Below are 21,865 nucleotides of genomic sequence, written 5' to 3' on the forward strand. Positions count from 1 at the left end.
AACAGTGTTAGCAATGTTTCCTTTTTTTTGGGTGGGGCTGGAATGGGTGGAGAAATGAGAGTCAGGAAAAGCCATCAAAATAAATGTAACAAAGCAATTAGCTGAGATGCAAAAATTAGTATACTTAAAAAAAAGTCCCTATTGAATCAAAGACCCGAGAAAGAAAGTGCATCCTAAAAAACATTTCACAGCATGTGAACGCGAGAGAAGAACATCTACAGTGGCACCAAAAAAAATCATACAGTTGATATAATTGTTAACAAAAAAACACTGTACGAATACATCAATTTCAGAGCGAAAAAATGCTAACTTTGGACAATTTTTTAGAAAAAAAAACACTCGAAGTATGATTGCAGTTGGTTATGATTTTAGATGTCTTTTGGCAATACCATCATCAGAGCAGTACAATATGTTAAATAACAAACATTAACATCTCAGTTTAAGTAGTGCTATGGGAGTGCTGACCACTTTCAGATCAATCATCAACAGTAAACCCAGAACCACTGATTAATACAACATAACAGATTTAAAAGAGACCCACTCTCCCTCTCAATTTTCTCCCCTCCCTTGATTGTAAATCACATTGAGATATAGATGAAGATTCAGTGTTCCATAGCGATGGTGGGTTAGAAAATTATAGTTGAAGTGACATAATCCTCTCTCTGACCTGAACTCCTGTGAGTACAGGAATGAGGAATCACTCCTATAATAGTGGCCTCCAGTGCCTTGTGCTAAACCCATCCTTCATAGGTGGCTGAGACAGCCAGCAGAAGCAGGTTATTCAATTATATGGGCATTTCTGTCAAAGATCACTGGATAACTGTCTGAAGCAAGAACACTGAGTGTTGGTTCCTTTGTTCACCTTCCTATCTCAGAGAATTGTAGCCCCTTCAGTCTAGACTGGGTGCCTTAAACCAATTTTTGCAAGTGCTAAGGATTGAAGCTGGAACCTTCTTGGTCGACACGGCATGGCGATAGATCGGGCGAGTTTTCAGGCTCAGCACTCTTCAGTTAATTGATTATACACTTTGAAAATGGAATTGCCATAAAGACAGGTTATGTAAAGATTTCTTTAAGATAGCGAACTAACAAAGTTTAATCCTACTTGCATCATGTTAGAAATCACACAGCAGAGAATGCCAATAATAGTACAATGAAACCTGTCACTTATGTTTTGCTGGAAAGATTCTTGTTCCAATAGATCACCAATGAAAGACTAACTTGTTAAACAAGCATTCAGAAGGCTTATTTGGAAATAATGACTGAACTAAACTTTATGTCAGCCCAAAGTTAATGTGTTCTGTTTTGTGTAAGATAGCATCAGGGTGGCACAATGGTTCGCATTGTTGCTTCACAGTGCCAGGAACCTGAGTTCAATTCTGGCCTTGGATCACTGTCTGTGTGGAATTTGTAAATTCTTCCTGTGTTTGCATGGGTTTCCTCCAGGTGCTCCAGTTTCATCCCACAGTCCAAAAGATGTGCTGGTTAAGTGCATTGTCCATGCTAAATTCTCCCTCAGTGTACCCGAACAGGTGCTGGAGTGTGGCAACTAGGGGATTTTCACAGTAACTTCATTACAGTGTTATTGTAAGCCTACTTTTGACCCTAGTAAATAAACTTAAAACTAGTAAGCAGTTGCTAATGTAAGACAATCCATTTTAGCATTCTAGTATTATGCTATGGACCTTGCTTGCTTTCTTTCAAAATGTGGGTTTCTGGAATGAGAGTTGAGATCTAGGAGCTCTGGAATAGCATACATTTAATCTTTGCTAGCAGCAGGTAAGAAATTCTTTTTTTGTCAAGTTCTATAAAATGATAATTGCAAATTCCACTGACGGGTTCAGGCAGCACTAAAATTGGTAAGCATCAAATGTCGATACAGTTTGGTGGAGCACTGAGGCATTTCTGTGTTCAGCTTTTTAGGGCATCATTCAGAGGAAAATGCTTAAAGAGAGTGGTGAAGGCAGCTTGCTGTATGATAGTAATCAAGGAAACACTTCACACCGAACTTGTATTTGAAGAAACAAACATGTCTTTGTTGTAACTCTTCTAAAATGCAGTGTGTCCTGGGGAATTGGCATGGTCTACATAGCACCATTAAAGATGATGTTACACACATTTTTCTCCCTCTATCCTGAAAGACCACTTTTTCTTTGTAATTGAGGGTCTTAAATGACAGGTTCCATTGCAGTCACTTTTCTAGAAACAAAAGTGAGCTTCGTTCTACCAAATTGTTTTCCACATATAATCAAGTTAATCCAGAATTAACACTCACAAAGGCAGCATCTGTGTATCTGTCCCTTTAAGAATTTGCATTGACATGACATCAGATCATTTTCACTACATTGTACATAGCGTCCTTTTGTTGACAGAAACTGGGTGCCCATGTATAAATGAGTGTCATGTCGGCAAGCATACATGAGCAAAGTTATGAGCTCAACTGATTATCTTAAATTGGTTGTTAGTGTAGCGTAGAGGATGGTGTAGTGTGGTGTATTGCACAGTATAGTGTATTGTGCTGGGTAGGGTATCGTGTGGTGTGATGCAGAGAGTGGTCCATTGCATAGGGTGGTCCAGTGTACAGTGTGGAGCTTGGAGAACCTGTCATTTTCTGTAGTATGAACTGTTGCGATGTTTGAAATTTGGCAATCTTGCATTTGTCCTGATGCGAGCAATATAAAACCTCTCTCTTCACAGCAATATTCAAGTTTTGTACTGCAAAGCAACTAAGTGGTTTCCACCCTTGCTTTATTGAGGTGTTACATTTAACGGGGTCAGGGATTGGAACATATTTTGATTTTGTCATCCACTGCCAACACCACACATTCATAGTAAAGTTAGCACAACAAGCTGCAATCTATTGGTTAGCTCAGCCTCAGAAAGATACTTCCTACCATTCTTCGATAACAGCATGTTTATTATGTTGGCAAGATTTGAAGTCAAACTGCTGAATTGGAAGAAGATTCAGTCTATGGTTTCATCTCCACTAGAAGCTGCATAAATTCACCTTATACAAAACTTACTTTTACAATCAACAGGAGTCTGAATGAAACCCAGGTGCCAGAGGTGAAGGCCCTACACATCATTGCATTACTTATCACCAACTTTGCTTTCAGTGGAGAAAAGACTGACAAGCATGTAATTTACATCTGTAAAATATTGAGGGGCAGTCATAACGTGAGTAGGAAATCTAGTTAATCGTCATATTCTTATAATATGTAACCATGCCATTTGAGCATCTTGGCTTGAGCTCATAATATCAGAGTGCAAAAGCAAAAACAACTTTTAAGGAAATAAGCGGTTGGAAAATTTTCACCTCCATCAGAGTAGTGGACATACACAATAACCACCCAGCAAAAGCAGGTGATGTTGGACTAAATGAAGAAAGAATTGGCTAAATGTTTGGTCACGAACAGTACTGAAAGCTATAAGAATAGAACATAGGAAATATCAGTTGAAATAGGCCATTCATAACTTCAAGCCTGTTCTGTTGTTTATTAAGATCATGGCTGTTCTTTTATTTTAGCTCCACAGTACTGCCCTACCCATCTCTCTCTTAATTCCTGACGTATCCAAAAATCTATTGAACTCTATCATGAATATAGTCAATGACTGAACAGAAAAGTTCTTTAGGGTAGAGCATTCCAAAGACTCTCACAACCCTTTGAGTGAAGAAATGATTCCTCTTCTCAATAATAAATGATCAACCCTTTATTCCAAAACTTTGGTCCCCAGTTGTAGACTTGCCAGCCAGTGGAACTAACCTCTCAGTATCACCTTATCAAGCCTTCTAAGATTGTGCATTTCAATAAGATGATTGTATACGCTCCAAATTTCTATGGAATATTAATCTAGTCTACTCTACCTCTCCTCATAAGACTATCCCCTCATTCCAGGGATCATCTGTTAAAACTTTGTTGCACTCCCACAAAAGCAAGTATACCTTTCCTTTGGTAAGGGGATCAAAACTACAAACAGCATTCCAGGTGTAACCTCACCAATGCCCTGCATAATTTAACTTACACTTCTTTACTCTTATATTCCAATCCTCATATTCTATTGTCACATGTATTCAGTCTTGTTTATCTCACTGTAGGAGTTATATACTTCAATGATAACCTGTTGCTAATGATTTTTGACATTGCTATAGCCCTGATAACAAAGCTGTCATGATGTTACATGGAGTATTTAATAAGTTTGTGCTACAACTATCCTTATTATCATTCTACATCAGAACAGCAAATGAGATGAAAGATCAATTCATTGGTTTTGTTTTGGCTGCTATTGGCTAAGGGAGAATTCTTTAAACTTACAGCTGTATAAAGAGTTCAATTTACCCTCTTGCTTTGAAATATTAATGGCCCATAACTTCCTGGTTCCCCAGTATCACACTTCCCCTGGACAATTACACTGGGCTGGGAGCCATCAGACAAAGTGAGTTAAATCGCTAATTTCACATGGTTCTGCCACTTTTACCCTCATAGTTAATCTGAAAAAATTAGAAGGAAAAAAATATCATTTCGAACTCCAGAATAACAATTAAAAAAACCCAGAATCCCCCCACCAATCTCTGGTTTGGACCCTTCACCTCCCACTGGCCTGGGACATCCCAGTCCCCATATCCCACCTCCAGTCTGCTACACCCTCCCACTTCTGGTCTAGACTTTTTTGCCCTCTTTCCAGTCCACCCTACCCCCTTGTTTGTCTGCCCTTCCTCTTCCCCTTACATACGGCTTGTCCCTCCACTCCCTCTGGCCCACTCCCCTCCCAGTGTCCAGTCTATCCCCACTTCCTGGTCTTTCCCACCACCCCTCAATTCCTGGATTCACCTCCACCCCCCTCCCAATTATCTTTGAAACTTATTTTACCCGTTAAGTGTCCCCTTTATGGCAGCTAGTGGCGCATAAAGGGGGAGTGAGCTACCTCTCTGCACCTCAGTTACTCTACGCCAATGCTGTTGAACATAAGAGCATAAGAAATAGGAGCAGGAGTAGGCCATCTAGCCCTTCGAGCCTGCATCACCATTCAATAAGATCATGGCTGATCGGAAGTGGATCAGTTCCACTTTCCCGCTCTCTCCCCATAACCCTTAATTCCCTTGTCTGTCAAAAACCTATCTACCCGTGAGTTAAATATATTTAGCAAGGTAGCCTCCACCATTTCAACGAGCAGAGAATTCCAGAGATTCATCACCCTTTGAGTGAAGAAGCTCCTCCTCAACTCCGTTCTAAACTGCACCCCCCCCCCCCCCCCCCCGCTTATCTTGAGGCTGCGTCCTCTAGTCCTGCTATCCTTTCTAAGCAGGAAGAATCTCTCTATCTCTACCCTATCCATCCCCTTCATTATCTTAAGTCTCTTTAAGATCCCCCCTCATCCTTCTAAACTCCAATGAGTACAGACCCAGTCTATTTAGTCTCTTTTCAAAGTCCAACCCCCTCATCTCCGGTATCAGCCTAGTGAACCTCCTCTGCACCCTCCAAGGCCAATATATCCTTGCGCAAGTGCAGCAACCAAAACTGCACACAGTACTCCAGCTGCGGCCTCACCAGTACCCTGTACAGTTGCAGCAAGACTTCCCTACTTTTATAGTCTATCCCCCTCACTATAAAGGCCAACATTCCATTCACCTTCTTGATCACCTGCTGCACCTGCAGACTGGGTTTTTGCGACTTGTGCACAAGGACCCCCAGGTCCCTCTGCACCGTGGCATGCTGCAGCTTTTCGCCTTTTAAATAATAATCCCTCCTATTATTATTTCTGCCAAAGTGGATAACCTCACACTTGCTAACATTATACTCCATCTGCCAGGTCCTTGCCCACTTGCTCAGCCTATCCAGATCCCTCTGCAGACTTTCCACACCCTCCACGCAATTTGCTTTTCCACTCATCTTCATGTCATCAGCAAATTTCGTTATCCTACACTCAGCCCCCTCCTCCAGATCATCTCTATAAATGGTAAATAGCTGAGGCCCCAGCACCGATCCCTGTGGCACTCCACTTGTTACCAACCGCCAATCAGAATAGCACTCATTGATACCAACTCTCTGCTTCCTGTTAGACAGCCAATCCTCTATCCACGCTAACACCGTACCCCCAACTCCATGCCCCCTAACCTGCTGGGGTGCACTGCATTGCTCCTGTCTCATCCAGGATGAGTGAAGAAGATTGGGAGTGACAGAGACTGTGCAATTACAGTGAGGGTAAATTCATTTAGAGTGACAATCCGACAGATTGCTACTCTGAGGAAATTATGGGCCATTGTCTTAGATTATGTTCCCAAGTACTGGAGATTTGAATTTATAACCTTTCAGCTGAGGTGGCAAAGTGTTATTATCTGCGCTGACACGTAGGTAAATTTTTCTTTGAAAGAGGCTGTTTAAAGCTGCAGGGTAATTACTATCAGAATGAATGAGATAAGCTGTGGCTGCATAAACTGCTGCAGGGAAATTAACAAGATTGAGTAAAGTGTTAGTGAAACAGATTTACGCAAGGAGCATGAAAAGTCATATCTGATATCATAAAAAAAATGTGGATTAATCCAAGACAAAGTCCTTGGGGGACAGAAGCATAGCTTCTCCTGTTTGGATGCTGACGCAGAATGGAACTCATGACATGTGGAAGAGGCCAATAGATAGAAAGGAAAACGTTCACACATTTCGTGGGCATTCTTCTGCAGAAATTCAACTATAGCTGTGCAATGTTTTAGGTTTTCAAAAATTCAAAATATGTAATCAGCAGCATGAAGAGTGGAAAAACTGTATTTTCTGTGGAAATTTGTGTTAAGTTTTCACTAGAATTTGTTTAGAATCAAAATTCTTTATAGTACAAAGTAATTTTGCAATACAAATTCATTCGTCATCTTTCCAAAAATGCTAACTTGCTGTATTTAACACAGACGCCAAGTTTTTTAGTGAAACCCTGTTTATCCAAATGTTCTGTTAGTCTCTTCAAGAAATTTTGGACACCCAAATATTATCAAAAAATTCAAGATTTCCATACTGAATAAAGCAAAGATAACACCTCCGCTTCTGAAATTCATCTTCACTTCCACTTTTTAGTCATTTTATAACAATAAAATCCAGGCCATCTCCTTGCATGAACATATTGTTCAACCTTAATCAAACTTACACACTGTCCATATCTTTTCCAATGCATAACAACGAAACATGAGGCTATGTTTCATTGGGTGAATTTTTGCTTCAACAGATTTGCTCACCAATCTTATATCTTTCTGTTCTAAGATTAGGCAATGGACTGGTTCACAACTATTGCACAGACACATCTCATAGGGACTTACCTGTTAATTCTAGAGATACTGGAACTTCCCAGCCTTCTGAAAAAAAAGTCATACATATAAAGCACCCACAAATATAACTCACGTAACATCTGGAACATTTCAAAAACAATACCCACACGAGGCAAGTTATTTTTGTGTAATTAATTATATCTGTACTCCATACAAAAACAAGGTCTTCTCCGTTTGTTGGCTGCGTAGGCCTTTAGTTCAATTTGAATACTCAGTGGTATAATTTCCACTTGTTGTCACACTCTAAAATTCAGCTCCGAAATTCATGCTCTTGCCTACCAACACCTTACACCAGGCACTACCCGGTGTTGGAGTATCATCAAACATTTCCTCTCAAACAGGCAGAAAAACCATGCACATAGCTGAGAGAAATCATTAAAAACAAGAAAACAACCAAGACTCCAAAGATTCACCTGAACAATGTTCACACAGTACGAAACAAGGCATTTGGCACTACAACATAGCAGTGGGGCACAGATCAACACTAAGGAAAAGTAATATTGAAATAGAGTTAGCATTTACCAAATCACACTGGGAAGCCTGAAACCATTTGTTATGAACTTTACAGACAGATGGAAGAAATAATAGCTTATATGATCAAATTTGGATGTCCTCTTTGAAATATGGTGGAGGCAGCTCCAAAGTTTGATAGTTTGAAATACACTGCCCAAGGACATCAACATACTTGCACCTTAAGTAGTCAAAGTTCCTTCTGCAACAAGACATGCATTGATAGCAATAATACCTTTTCAGAATCACACTGCCAGGGACGTACTTGGAAATGGTCAATTCCGTCTGTAAAATCCAACCAATGATTTCAAAATTAAAGTGCAACAGAATATAAAAGGTGCACTGATACTCGTTGACAGAACAAAGATAAGCAGTTCTATGATGAAATGGCTGCAGGCGGTTCCTCAAAACAAATGTCACATCACCAAGTATTGATGTTAAGGTCAATATGTGTCCAAAATTGTAGCTGTGTGGAGTTTTAAAGAACAAGTATGTTTCTAACTATATTCCAGTTCAAGGCAATCTGATAATTTGGTATTTTCTGTTGTTCTTATGTTTTTAGCAGTAGCTTGCTAAAGTACATTTGGTAATATATACCTGCAGTGAAAGTTATCAACTGTTTTTTTTCTGGTACCACTGTATATGGAAGAAGAACTATTTTTTCCCTAAAATCATGCATAATTTTCACCATAATTACTACAGTTAATTCCCAACGCTGAGGTGTGAACTCCTGTTAAATGCATTTATTTTTTGGTTAAAGCTTCAGAATGGTTCCAACCTCCTTTATTTATAATGTAACCTATTCTATTTCAGTGTATCTCCAATTCAACATGTACAGTTGAAGCAAAAGCAAAATATTGTGGATGCTGGAAATCTGAAATGGAAACAGAAGATGCTGGATTGGAGAATGATGCTGCCAGACCTGATGACTATTTCCAGCATTTTCTATTTTGATGAACATTTGAAGATTTGCACAAATAATGATTTATTTAGAAAAGAACAAACATCATAACATTAGGAAATGCAAAATGCTGAATTTTGGGAAAAGTGATGGATTGAAAAGCTGACTTTTCCCATTTGGGACAGGATTCAAATCCGTCCCAAATTGCTGAGACGGAAGTTACTTCTGCCTGTTAAGTCATATTGTGTAAAACTTTGAAAAATCTCAATCCAGTTCCAAGTGGGCACATATCCACTGCACAAAACAATCCTTCGCACTGTAGAAAGCCACTGCAAGAAGGCCATAGCATGGTTTCTTGAGAACCAAGTTGTGAGAGTCTACACCTGGTAGCAGCTGCATGTGTTCACAAAACACCATCATGGTGAAACTCTGAAAGCAAGTTTTTAGGCTTCATCGCCAATTTTATTACTCTGGCTTCAATCAGTGCACTGCCAAATCTGTAGTATCCTGATCTGAATCTCAGCTTTACTCTTCAGATTATTTGTTGGAAATGAACAAATGAAACAGTAACAATGTAAGGTTGATCACATTAAGAATCAATAGATTTTAACTTCAAGTCATCAGCCATCTGAATTTTGAAAATTGTCAGTCAGATCAAAGTTATTTGTGGTGGGCAGTAAGAAAAATGTATTTTACACTCCAACCGTTGCAAATATTCTGCACCGCTGCTTTCATATATTGATTACACTTCAGCCCACTGGTTACATTCCAATTCACTGAATTTTTCAAAAGAGTTGTATACTTTTAAGCACAGAGCCATTCAATAAATAACTTTGTACTGCAGCATATTACGCAATTTTTTGATTTCAAAGACGCATGCAAACGGCATAGAAAAATCAATGCCAGATTTAACAGGAGTACACTGTGTCAAAATATTAGCTATAAATAAAATTGAACTGCATCAGATGAATCATTGATGCATCATATCAGACATTTCGTCAAAAGTGATGCACAAGGACACTTATTATAAGATTTCTTTCTATGTGCAAAATAGAACATTGTAATGAGATCAAATGGTTACCTGGGAGTGTATGGTTCTGATGGAGGAGGGGGGATGAAAAGGTCCTGAAGTGCGGAACTGTCTCGCTTTGTTGGTGTACTAAGTGTACCGGTTGGTGTGGCAACACTACCAGTTGGGCTTTTTGGGATAATTGGCTTTCCAGAAAAAGGAGAGAAAAAAAGATTTATTAACAGGTAAGATAAAATTTCATATTTTGAGATAATTTGTCCAAACCTAAAACCAAAATCAATGAATAGCTAAAAACACAGATACAATTACACAAGTGGTAACTCACAACAAAGTCTGTTCTATGATCAGGAGACATAAAGATTGCCAGAAATTCAAACCAAAAGTTTGACAGGTCATCACTTTTCTAAAAGTATATTAATGTGACCAAATAAATTATCTACTATCCTGCAATTATTGTTATTCACCAATAGAACTCCACGTCAGTCAATGGAGATGTTGTTTTCTATGAGTCCCATCTTCCATCATTCCCTTATGAATTCAAACGCCTCTGCTTCCAGAATTTATTGAGATCTCACCCGAGAGATTATCAAGGCTGATCATCCCTCCCAATCTGCATTTGATATTGCCCATTTTTTATTACCCATTTCCTGTGAGCAGGTACAGAACATACACAGGAGAAGCAGAGATTTCTGTCAACTAAATTTCCAGTCAAGATGCCACCTTGTGTTCCTAAATATTTGACAAAATAAGTTGAGTGTGTTGGGTGTTCCTCATTTGCAAGTTGTGAGTCTGACATTTGAAGTAAGAACACAGTAGACCCTGGAACAATCTGGGCAGTAGCTCTGTATCAGCTTATTTAGCAAACACTGAAGAGAAAGTCAAATGTTGTTATTATTCATTATCATGTCCTAAGATGACAAAGCACTTATTTAGATAGTCTCCACGTCAGGTAAATTTGTCATGCGTTTGCTCCCATGATCAAAGAAGAGGCTGCAGGCTTGCTCCTCCTAACTCACCCAGGCATTTCAAATGAGTTTTGTGATTGGAAGGTGCACACTCGCTCCAAAGATGGCAAATTTCTTTTGTAGCATTTCTTGCAGTAGCACCCCATGCTCATGAAAGAAGGAGACATAGAATCCGATACTCCAACCTCTTGAGACAACCAGAGGGAATCCCAGTGCCCCAGGGAATGGGGTGTCGGCCAAAGATCAGGATTCACGACAGGCCTGAGGGCTCTCAGGATCCACCTTCCCCACTGCCCTGATCAGCCTTCCATTCAAGGAGGGCAACAACCTGATAATTATGTAAACCACTTTGGTGGCAGGCCAGGGTTTCAGTGCCAAGGGGCCAGGGACAGTGCACTGTTGGCATTGCCAAAATGCATGGCCTGAAAGGGGTGGGGGCTGAATAGGTGGTGTGAGGGGGAAGGAGACCTGAGTGGGGTGTCTGAAGGGGGGAGAGGGACTTAGTGGGAGAATTTGGGAGGGCCTTGCGGGGGGGATTGAGTCACCCTCATGCTTGTGTGGTCTGGTGGCAGGGTGGTGGTTATCCATTATTTGAGGGCGGGGGAGGGACCATGTTCCTCTTTTGTAAGGGAATGGTGGTGGTGCTTCCATTGTCAGTGGAGGGGACACCATTTCATTTCTCGTAGGAAGGGTTCCTGTCTCTGAATCCTGAGATTGGGGAGCCGTTTAAAATGATGGCCTGGTGATTTGAGGAGAGTCTCTGGAGCCTGGCATTTGCATGGTGCAAATGTTCCTTGCCACTTGTCAGCCCAGGCCTGGATATTTTCCAGATCTCACTAGATCTGGACAGGGACTTATCAATTTGCCAAATCTGAGCCCTACTATATAAAATCTCTCAGCACTTACTTTCAAGCTATCGGGCCAATTGGACTGTCCTCTCTGGAGCTTGAGATTTACAATTCTTAACTAATTATTCCATGGGATGTGGGTGTTGCTGGCAAGGCCAACATTTTTTTCCACCCCTAATTGCCTGTGAACTGAGGGGCTTACTGAGCCATTATAGAAGACAATTATGGGTCAACTACATTGCTGTGGGTCTAGAATCACATCTAGACAAGACCAGGTAAGGATGGCAGATTTCATTCCCTGAAAGACATTAATGGACCAGGTGGGTCTTTACGAGAATAAATGATAGCTGTCATGGCCACTGAGACCAGCTGTATATTTCAGATTTATTAACAGTATTTAAATTCCGCCTGCTGCCATGGTGGGATTTGAACCCCTGTCCCCAGATAATTAGCCTGGGCCTCTGTACCAGTGTCATGACCAGCGTTTCCCCATTTCACCATTGTGTACCAGAGTATTCTGTGACAGAGAATGAGCAAGATTGCCAGATTGAACAATGCCAATGTCAATGTGCTAATTGCTGCTAAAGCCAAGTTCAAACACCGCTCTTCGCCATAAAAATGATTCCTATTGATAATCAGGAAATCAGGATGCAAGGCTTTCTTCTTGTCATTTCAGCAAGAGATCTCAAATTACACAATTCTGTGTAAATATTCCAATAATATCTCACTTCAAAACAAAGCATTTGGAAAAGGTGCTATATAAATGCAAGATCTTTCTTCCTTCCTCCAAATACATACAGTTTTACTTATACTCAAAGAGGATAGCCTATACTAACAAGTAAGAGTGACAAGATCTTTACACAAAGGTAAGACACTTAGCCAGGTGGAAATCTGAAAAATAAAATAGAAAATGCTGCCGACGGAGAGAGAAAAGAGTTAATGTTTCAAATCGATAGCCTTTCATCCAAACTGGAAAATGCTACAGATGGAACAGGTTTTAAGCCAGTAGGGAAAATGATGAAGATGCTGATACGGTTATTTGGGAATAGTCAGAACACAGCACAATTTCCAACAGTTTTGTTTAATTATAAGCTACTGGAAGACATGGTTTTATAACTTTCCCAGTGATTCACTCAGCCACCTAGCTGATCTGTCAAAGGAAACTATACAAGATAGACTATCCTTTTTGGTGAAGAGATCAGTTTATATAAAATCTGAACTATCAGGGCAGTTTTAATCATTGCTCCAGCATCTTCAGCTAGATGTCAAAAGATCCATCAAAACCTTTCTTGCGTACTCAATTTTCTTAAGTCAATTTGATCAGGAATCCTTGTCGGGGAAAGGAACTATCAGATGATTCAAGTCAATTAACACAATGGGGAGAGAACTGGTTTTCCAAGCCTTGAGGAATTAATTTTATAGAATAGCAACATGATTTCCATTCCATGACCCATATCTGAGTGTCAATCTTTCCATTTTTCACAATAACCATCCCCACAGGCTGTGATTTCTGATTTAGTGCTATTGTATATTCAATATGGAACAATTTCTGTGCAATGACCCATGTCTATTAGAATAGAAAATGAGCTGAGTACTGCCAAATCTCATTACGCAAATGATAAATGGAGCTGATAGAAAAAGGACTTTCATGATTTCATTCGGGACTGGATTTGAACTCCAGTCTTGGAAGTTTAAAGCTGTGTGCTATCCAATCCCAAAGTCACACCATAAACAAGATAAAGATGAAAACAAATTAACTCTGATTTGGAGGATTCAAAATACTTCTACTCTTTCTGAATCAATTAAGAATAGGAGCATATACTGATCATTAATCTATCCTGGCATCTCCAACTTTATTGATTTAAAATTGATGTTTCTTCTCTGGTAATATGTACGAGGGAGGATAGAAATGTATATTCACAATTCTTCACACTTTATTAACAATCTATAGTGCAGCTTGGTTCAGAAACAGAGGGAAAACAGGGAAATATCAAATACGATAGGACAAAAAGCTTGACATTGCTGAACACACGAATGAGTAATATTGGCAGATGTCCAGGAGCTTGCACACTGTGGGAAGGTCTTCCCAAGTGGTCAGGATGAAGAGGGGAAGGAAAATAAAAGAAGCCACTAGCCTGATGTGACTATCAACACAAGTAGGTTCCTTAGCAGGACTCAAAGCTATGATCTTGCAAATAGTAAGTTTACAAAACTTGCTTTCTGGACATCAAACTAGCATTACTTGCTAAAATGCAGGTGTATTTTGTTTGCTCCAAATTACGCTTACCAAATAGGCAACATAATTATATTTCAATTAAAGCACAATTGTTATGTGTGGCTGAGATATGGAAACCTTTCATTTTGTGTGGCATCGGTTATGTAGAGAATTGAGACTTTCTACAGAGTTAAAATTTTATGTTTCTCCTACCATTTGATACCAATACCTTCTTCATTATTCAAATACACATAATGACAGTTGGAAATAATTCAATGTCAAGAACCTCACCACTTCATTTCAATATTGTTTTTAACTGACTTAATTCCAGCTCATCGTGAAATTGTGCGGGGTGGGGTGTGGCGGGGGGGGGGATGGTCTCACTATTACCCAAGGATTTTTAGTATTTTATGAGAATTTGGCAATAAATTTATCTTTGAAAATGACTTGAATAAATTATTCTGAATAGATGCTTCAGATACTCAAGATACTTAGCCATAGTTTTTCTTTCCCAAAGCCACACAAACATTTCCTAATCTGTGTCAAAGTTATATTTGACTCTAGTTGATAACTCCCAAAATTGGGCTTGGAACCCTGAGATCTGATGTGAAGTATGTCTCCAACACTCTTTACAAAAACACTATTATTGCAACGTAGAATTCCATAGAAGGTATCACACACCATCCAGTAGCCAATGTCCTTAACTTATATTACAGAGGCTCATCGATATGGTGAATATTTTAAAATCATTTGGTATCAAAGTTGAGGTTTCTATAAGTTTAACCATCTACTTAAGCTGCATATTTAAAGAAAGATAATATTAACAATTTTTTCCATATGGCTTAGATTATTTAAAGCAAATCTATTTATGTTGAATTTCAGTTCAGAAGTATTAATTTAATTTATGAAAGATATTAGCGAGTAGTACATTCCCCATGAAATCCCCCCATAAGAATGTCCAAGACCTGGAACTTGTAATTTCTGCTGTTCTTCATTGTCTCACCACGACAGAATAGAGTGGCAAATTGGCTGTGTGGAGGTGATTTTAGCCCAGGACTTTCCCCTTGAAATATACACATATATATTTACTCTAACTGGATTAAGACAAGTGAATGATTAATTAACATTAATATCATTTGCTCCCAAAAATTCACTTTCCTCTGAACTGAAATGACATTCACATTTCAATAATGTGGAAACAATTTCTTCCCAGCACACTCAAAATCCAAAGGTACAACTTTGGACTGATTTTCTTTTTGTATTCACAGGTTTTTGGTTGTCGGATACAGCCTCAAAAAGAATGCAGGGGTAACAAATCATTGTTTAGGGACAAAAAGCAAACAAAGAAATGTGAACAAACAGAAATAAGAATCGGAGCTTAATTTAGTTGATATCATACAGGAGAAATGCACATTTTTATTGAGATTGTTTGTTCCTGTTTAAAATTTGCTACTGAGCTGTAACAAAGACATGCTGCCACTGCAAAACTTTCAACTAAATAAAACAGTTTGAATGGATTGAGGCAATCCCTGAATCAACAATTACCTCTTTAAATGAAGCTCTGAGCCCAATAACTCCTCAGCTAATTATAACCTCCACCCCCACACATCATTACTGCAACTAATTCTTGCTAACAACTAACTACATTTCAAAAAGTACTTCATTTGCTGTGAACTGCTTGTGGTCATGAAAGGCAAATCTTTTTCCTGTTGGAAAAAAATGACTGCAGTGGAAATATTGGGGTTGATTTTAATTCCTGGTGAGTTTCTGATGGAAAATCGCAAGGATCAGTTTCCTATCTCCCTGTGGCTGCATAAGAACGTGCCTATTTTAACAACTGGACATCATTTCCACACTGCCAACCCACTTTCCATTCATGCAGAAAGCACTCAGGAAACACCACTGGCCACAGCACTTTGTGTGACCCCTGACAGCCTGATGGTATGTAGGTGCATCCGGGGAACATGTTCTAGGATTGCTGCACCCCGCCCCCAGCCCTTCCCCAGAGAAAAGCCTAAACTTCTTTTGTGAGTTCCAAGAGGAACACTTCAGCTTCTTCTGACCATGCCCACGAGACTGACCATGTCCCTGGTGGACATAATCATTGGCTGCAATTCTCCAGTCTTGAGGGGCTGGAAAATTTGGCGCTCAGCCAAATCTCCACTCACTGCAGCAGCACTGGAGAATCCCAGCCACTGCGAGATCAGAGAATTTCGGCCACTATAATAAATTTAGACTATTTAAGACAATCCACAGTCCTTTAAGAAGATTCTTAGAATTAAAACACTTGTAAAGTACAAGGGAATGAATAGACACCTTTCAAAATCATAGAAACCCTACAGTACAGAAAGTGGCCATTTGGCCTATCGAGTCTGCACTGACCCCAATCCTATCCAGGCCCTACCCCCATATCCCTACATATTTACCGACTAATCCCTCTATCCTACACATCTCAGGACACTAAGGGCAATTTTTTGTTTAGCATGGCCAATCAACCTGACCTGCACATCCTTGGACTGTGGCAGTAAACCGCTGCACCTGGAGGAAACCCACGCAGACATGAGGAGACAGTGACCCAAGCTGGGAATCGAATTCAGGTCCCTGGAGCTGTGAAGCAACAGTGCTAACCACTGTGCCGCTTTTTAAAAAAGCTTTTAAAATATAATTTACTAAGTAACCGATTACTGCTCAACAATGAAAGTAATTTTTTTATTAAAGTCATTTTCAGTTACTTATAATCAGGTGAGTGAATCTGATTAATATGCTTATTTTTGTGATAAATCCACTTTCAGGTCTAGTAATAAAGGTGCACTTGGTTACCTTACTGAAATACATTAATATTTCTTCATGCAAATATTTTTAAAAAAATTATTTTCTGAAACCCTAGTCGATTGCACTGGTTCATAACAGGTTTTACATTCAGCGAGAGATATCAAAGTGAGTGTGAGCGCGAGAAAATAAAAAAAAGTCCCCTCCAAGAATTAGCAGAATTGAGGGCAAAATTTGTGTCATGATTGTGATTGAAGCAGAAACTCCACTCCAGCATGTTTAAGAATACATTCAACAGGAGTTGCCATTTCTATTTTGCTTTATTCATTCAAGGAATGTAGGCTTTGCTGGTTTGGCCTGCATTTGTTGCCCATCCTTAACTGCCCTTCAGAAGGTGGTGGTGAGCTGCCTTCTTGAACCACTGCAGTCCAAGTGGTGGAGGTATATCCACCCTGCTGCTAGGGAAGGAATTCCAGGATTATGACTCAGCAACAGTGAAGGAATGGTGATATATTTCCAAGTCAGAATAGTGAGTGGCTTGAAGAAGAACTGGCAAGTGGTGATGTTCCCATCTACCTGCTGCTTTTGTCCTTCTAGATGGGAGTGATCATGGGTTTGGAAAATGCTACCTAATAAAATCTTGGTAAGTTCCTGCAGTGCACTTGTGGATGGTGCAAATGGGTGCCACTGTTTGTCGGGGGTGGAGGGTGTGGCTGTTTGTGCTAATCGATCCCCGGGTTCAGCTGGGGGTTTATTTCTAAACACCCACAGATTGGGAAAAATTCTCCAGCTCTTCCTGATGGCAGGATTTTCCAGTTCTGTCAAAGTCTGCCGGTTCCCTGATAGCAACATGGGTGTGGAATGTAAATCGCTATTGACATCAACGGACTGGATAATCTGGCCAATGGCTGATGGTGAACCAGCTCTGCCAAAGGAAACTGGCAGTAAAGTGGCTGAAAACTTCCATGCATTTGTGCCTCAAGTAAATTCACAATAGTCTGGTGGAAAGACAAAAATCTGAAATTCCTACACAAAAAGTAAATAGTAAACACGCACCAAAAACAAAGAAAGCATATACTTGTTTACCACATAACAATTTATTTCATCCAACTAAACTTTAGTTGCAGGACTGCTGCTTTGCTTAAGGAAGAAAGGGAATTCATGACTGTTCAATGGAAAGCACTCAGGCTCTAATGTATTCCAAGGAGTTATGTTTTGATTAGTATAATTATTTCAAGAGTAGTCAGCATTTGATTGCAAACTTCATCAACCGGGTGAGCACTCTCTGTTAATGGCAACAAGGTGCTTTCTATAAAGTCAGCTCAGCAGTGACACCAGTATCGCTGGATTAAATTTTCCCCCAAAATACAGCAAGTACTTCAATCCATTTCTGTCAAAGCAAAGTCACTGGACTGCTCCCAGAACACTGACATCACTGTGGGTTAGCAGATGGACTCTGCACATCAAGGTTGCCATCAAGGGAGAAGATCCATTCGCTCTCTTTATTAAAAAGGACAGCGCCTGATTCAATCTCTGAACTCCTCTAATGTTGCTCTTCTCCTTAACATTACATTTCTTAAAGGTACTTTGAGATTCCACAATGCACTTCAGTTTTCTTTCTGCAATTACAGGCTGGATTTGTGGCATCCCTTCATGGTGCTCTTGCATCTTGAAAAGATTTTAATGAGCAGAGGCAGTGAGCAGTGATCTTCACAATGTCTGTCCAATAGCTCAGTAAGAAGCCTCACAACACCAGGTTAAAGTCCAACAGGTTTATTTGATAGCAAATAGGTTGATTTAGGAGGTTTATTTGCTACCAAATAAACCTGTTGGACTTTAACACGGTGTTGTGAGACTTCTTACTGTGTTTACTCCAGTCTAAAGCCGGCATCGCCACATCATGTCTGATAGCTACCAGGGGCTGGGAGGACAATTGGCCTAAGTTTAAAACCCAGTGGAAAGAATTATACCTGTTCTGGAATGCCTATAGCTTATTTTTCTCAACAATGCCATTAAAGTTGCAGCGATGGATACCTGCTGACTCTCTTGCCTCTCAGCTCTGACAAAGGGTCATCTCGACTCAAAACGTTAGCTCTACTCTCTCTCCACAGATGCTGTCAGACCTGCTGAGATTTTCCACCATTTTTCTGTTCTTGAAATGTAAAGGATGGTTCTCCATTACTGTGCAACTTTGCAGATTTTTCTTTTAATATGAAATATACTTTTAAAATGACATTTTTGTTATCTGGTGAAAGTTCGTAAAGTCTAGGGCTCCAGCACCACCTTTCCCTTCAATGATAGTTTAATGTTCAGTTATCTTTACCAGGGTATACAGAGGTAACTTGCAAATAGGTGAAAGACAACAGGAAATAAAACTAACAAGCCCTTTGGGTAAGAAACTAAAAAGCGTAATTTCAGTTTCAATTTTTGTTGCACTGACATTTTTTGTTAGAGCTCAGAAATTTTCACTCAGTTATTGGTCAACAGCTTGTATTTATTTAAACAGGGGAGACAGAAATAATGGTTTGGGCTTTGAACCACAGCCAGCTGGATACAGAAGCATGGTGGATATTAGAGGAAACAAACCCTGATCGTGAACAAGGGGCCCCTTTGCGTTTACTTCAGGAGCCTTCTATTGGATGATTCAAAGATGGCTACATTCTACAATTTGAAAAAATGAGCAAATATTGTACTTTACAAAACATGACAGCTCCTAGTCTTATTATTTTACCTGGACAATGGCAATATTTCACGACGCCTCAGAAGAACTGGACCACAGAATTGACTTGGGAGTTTCTGCAGACGTAGTACTGGGCAGTGAGTACTGCTAATGCTGGCTACATCTGAACAACCACCAATGACGATTTTGACCATAATTTAAATCCCCAAAACAAGAAACAATACATATTCAACATGATCATTTTAGGGCAGTAGTTTTAAAGAAGTATTACATTGCAATCTTGTGTGACATGGTGAATATACGTGCCTGAATAAAGGGATTCTGCTGCATGCAAAATGAAGTTTAGTTTACCTGCAGTGCAAGAGGTTTCCATCTCATGTTCTTAAGCAAAGCAGGTGCAGAGGTGAGCATGCTCTGAGGTCGTTTCTTTAAGGTTAAGATGACCCCACTGGGATCTTCTCGAAGTGCATTTACCAAGTTTTTCAACTGCCATCCTACCTAGAACCCAACAGCAAAAATAAAAAGGGATAAAAAAAAACTACAACAAAATTGAAGGCAAAGAATACCTCATTAGTGTCACAATAGATTACTCTAAATGACACTAGGAACAAATAAACATTAACACAAATTAGAAAAAGTAAGTAGTATAAAAACAATTAGCATTGTCTGAAATGTTTCTTATGTGAAAAGAAAATGGAATGCTCTCATTGCTTTGTGATGCCAAGGTAAGACAATGTCAGCGAACGGCTGATTTCCACTTCACATCTGGTTGACCATTCTAAATGAGCATTGTTAGCACTGAAGAATTGTAAAATAAGCATTTTAATGGCTGTTGTAAACTGGTAATATCATTCACATATTTCAGAACACAAAACATGTCTCTGCAAAATAAAAAGTATAACATTATTTTGAGGTGTACGCACAGAACTTAATTTGACATCACAGTTCCTCATCAATATATTCCAGAAGATAAACGTCTCCAGAGCATAAATGTCTCATAAACTAGCTTGAGCAGGACTAGCAGGAGGATAAGACAGCAGGCTCTGGTGCAAGAGCACAATGTGGCCAGCAAGAGAATAAAAGAGCAGGCGAGAAAGTGAGAGCACAGAAAGACTTGTGGCAGGAAAGAAGAGCAGACTTGAGACCAAGAGCACGGTGATGCCAACGAGACATTAAAAGAGCAGGCTAGGGAGCAAGAGCTCAGCGAGACAGTCAGAAGGATAAAAGGTTGAAGAAGAAGAGCACAGTGCAACCAGTATGAGGATAAGACAGCTGGCTTGAGAGCAAGAACACAGCATAATCAGCAAGAAAGTAAAAGAGTAAGCCCAAGAGTGAGAGCACAACATGACCAGTGAGAATTCAAAAGAGCAGGCTCAAGGGTGAGAGCACAGCGAAACCAGTGAGAGAGTAAAAGATTAAGCCCAAGAGTCAAAATACAGCATAACAGAGAGAGAAGATACAAGTGCAGGCTCGAGGATGAGAGCACAACAAAACCAACGAGAGAATAAGAGAAGGCCCAAGAGAGAAAAATATCAGCGACAGAATACAAGAGCAGGCTACAAGTGAGAACACAGAAAGACCAGTAGGAAGATAAATCAGTAATCCCAAGGGAGAGAAGTGAGAATGAAAGATGCCGTGAAGCTTTTGTCCAATTCTGACCTTCTGTGCCTCTTCCAACAAAAATAATGAGAATGTTGTCTTTTGATGAAAGGTCATAACCCAAAAAATTAATCCTGTTTTCTCTCCACAGAAGCTGCCCTACCCATGGAGTATTTCCAGCAATTTCTGTTTGATGACAGAATTGGCTTGATGGGCTAAATGGCTCTTTCTTTCCTGTTTCTACTTTCCATTCACCACAATTGTACTAAACATTTCATTTCCAAGTGCTTCCTTCTTTGCAATATTATTCTCTTGTTCAATTAGGAAAAGATAAGTGAAAATAATTTTTCTCTAGGATAACACACAGTGGTTAGCATTGCTGCCTCACACAGCTGCCAGGGACCCGGGTTCAATTTTGGCCTTGGGTCACTGTCTGTGTGGAGTTTGTACATTTTCCCCGTGTCTGCGTGGATTTCCACCAGGTGCTCCAATTTCCTCCCACACTCCAAAGGTGTGCGGGTTAGGTTGATTGACCATGCTAAATTGCCCCTTAGAGTCAGAGGGATTAGCAGGGTAAATGAGAGTTACGGGATTAGGGCCTGGGCAGGATTGTGATTGGTACAGACTCAATAGGCCAAATGGCCTCCTTTTGTACTGTAGGGATTCTATGATTCTATGAATACCAGCTTATGCATATAAATGCATACTACACAATATATGTTCATATATCCATCTTCTAATGCATTTTGTCTATATTTTCCCAACACTGAGGAAAAAACTATAACTTCAAATTTATAGAAAAAACAACATATTGAATGGGTGTGGAATTCAAAGGCAGTTTGTGGACCATACATTGTTCGTGTAAATAGAGAAAAAAATTGATGGAATTACAGTAAATGTAAATGCAAAGAACACCCAAGAACACTGGTGACCTGTATTTTGTAATAAGCACAGGGTCACAAGAGAAAACTAACACAAGGCAGTAAACAGTATTCTCATGATTTCAGTAGTACAAGGCAAAGAAGGTTTGAGTTGGACAACA

The 21,865-nt window shown here is 39.7% G+C and overlaps 1 protein-coding gene across 1 annotated transcript in view; it reads right to left on the reverse strand.

The window, feature by feature from the left end:
- Positions 1-21,865, reverse strand: part of cnksr2a (connector enhancer of kinase suppressor of Ras 2a) — a 422,869-nt gene that overhangs the window by 141,546 nt on the left and 259,458 nt on the right. Inside the window, exons 9-11 of the mRNA XM_080203990.1 lie at positions 19,576-19,722; positions 9,799-9,932; positions 7,298-7,333 (exon numbers count right to left, since the gene is read on the reverse strand). Of these exons, the coding sequence (XP_080060116.1) occupies positions 7,298-7,333; positions 9,799-9,932; positions 19,576-19,722 (317 nt within the window). The remainder of the gene's footprint in view (positions 1-7,297; positions 7,334-9,798; positions 9,933-19,575; positions 19,723-21,865) is intronic.

The sequence above is a fragment of the Carcharhinus amblyrhynchos genome, chromosome 15 (assembly GCF_965287045.1).
Source record: "Carcharhinus amblyrhynchos chromosome 15, sCarAmb.v2.hapA, whole genome shotgun sequence".
NCBI classification, from domain to species: domain Eukaryota; kingdom Metazoa; phylum Chordata; class Chondrichthyes; order Carcharhiniformes; family Carcharhinidae; genus Carcharhinus; species Carcharhinus amblyrhynchos.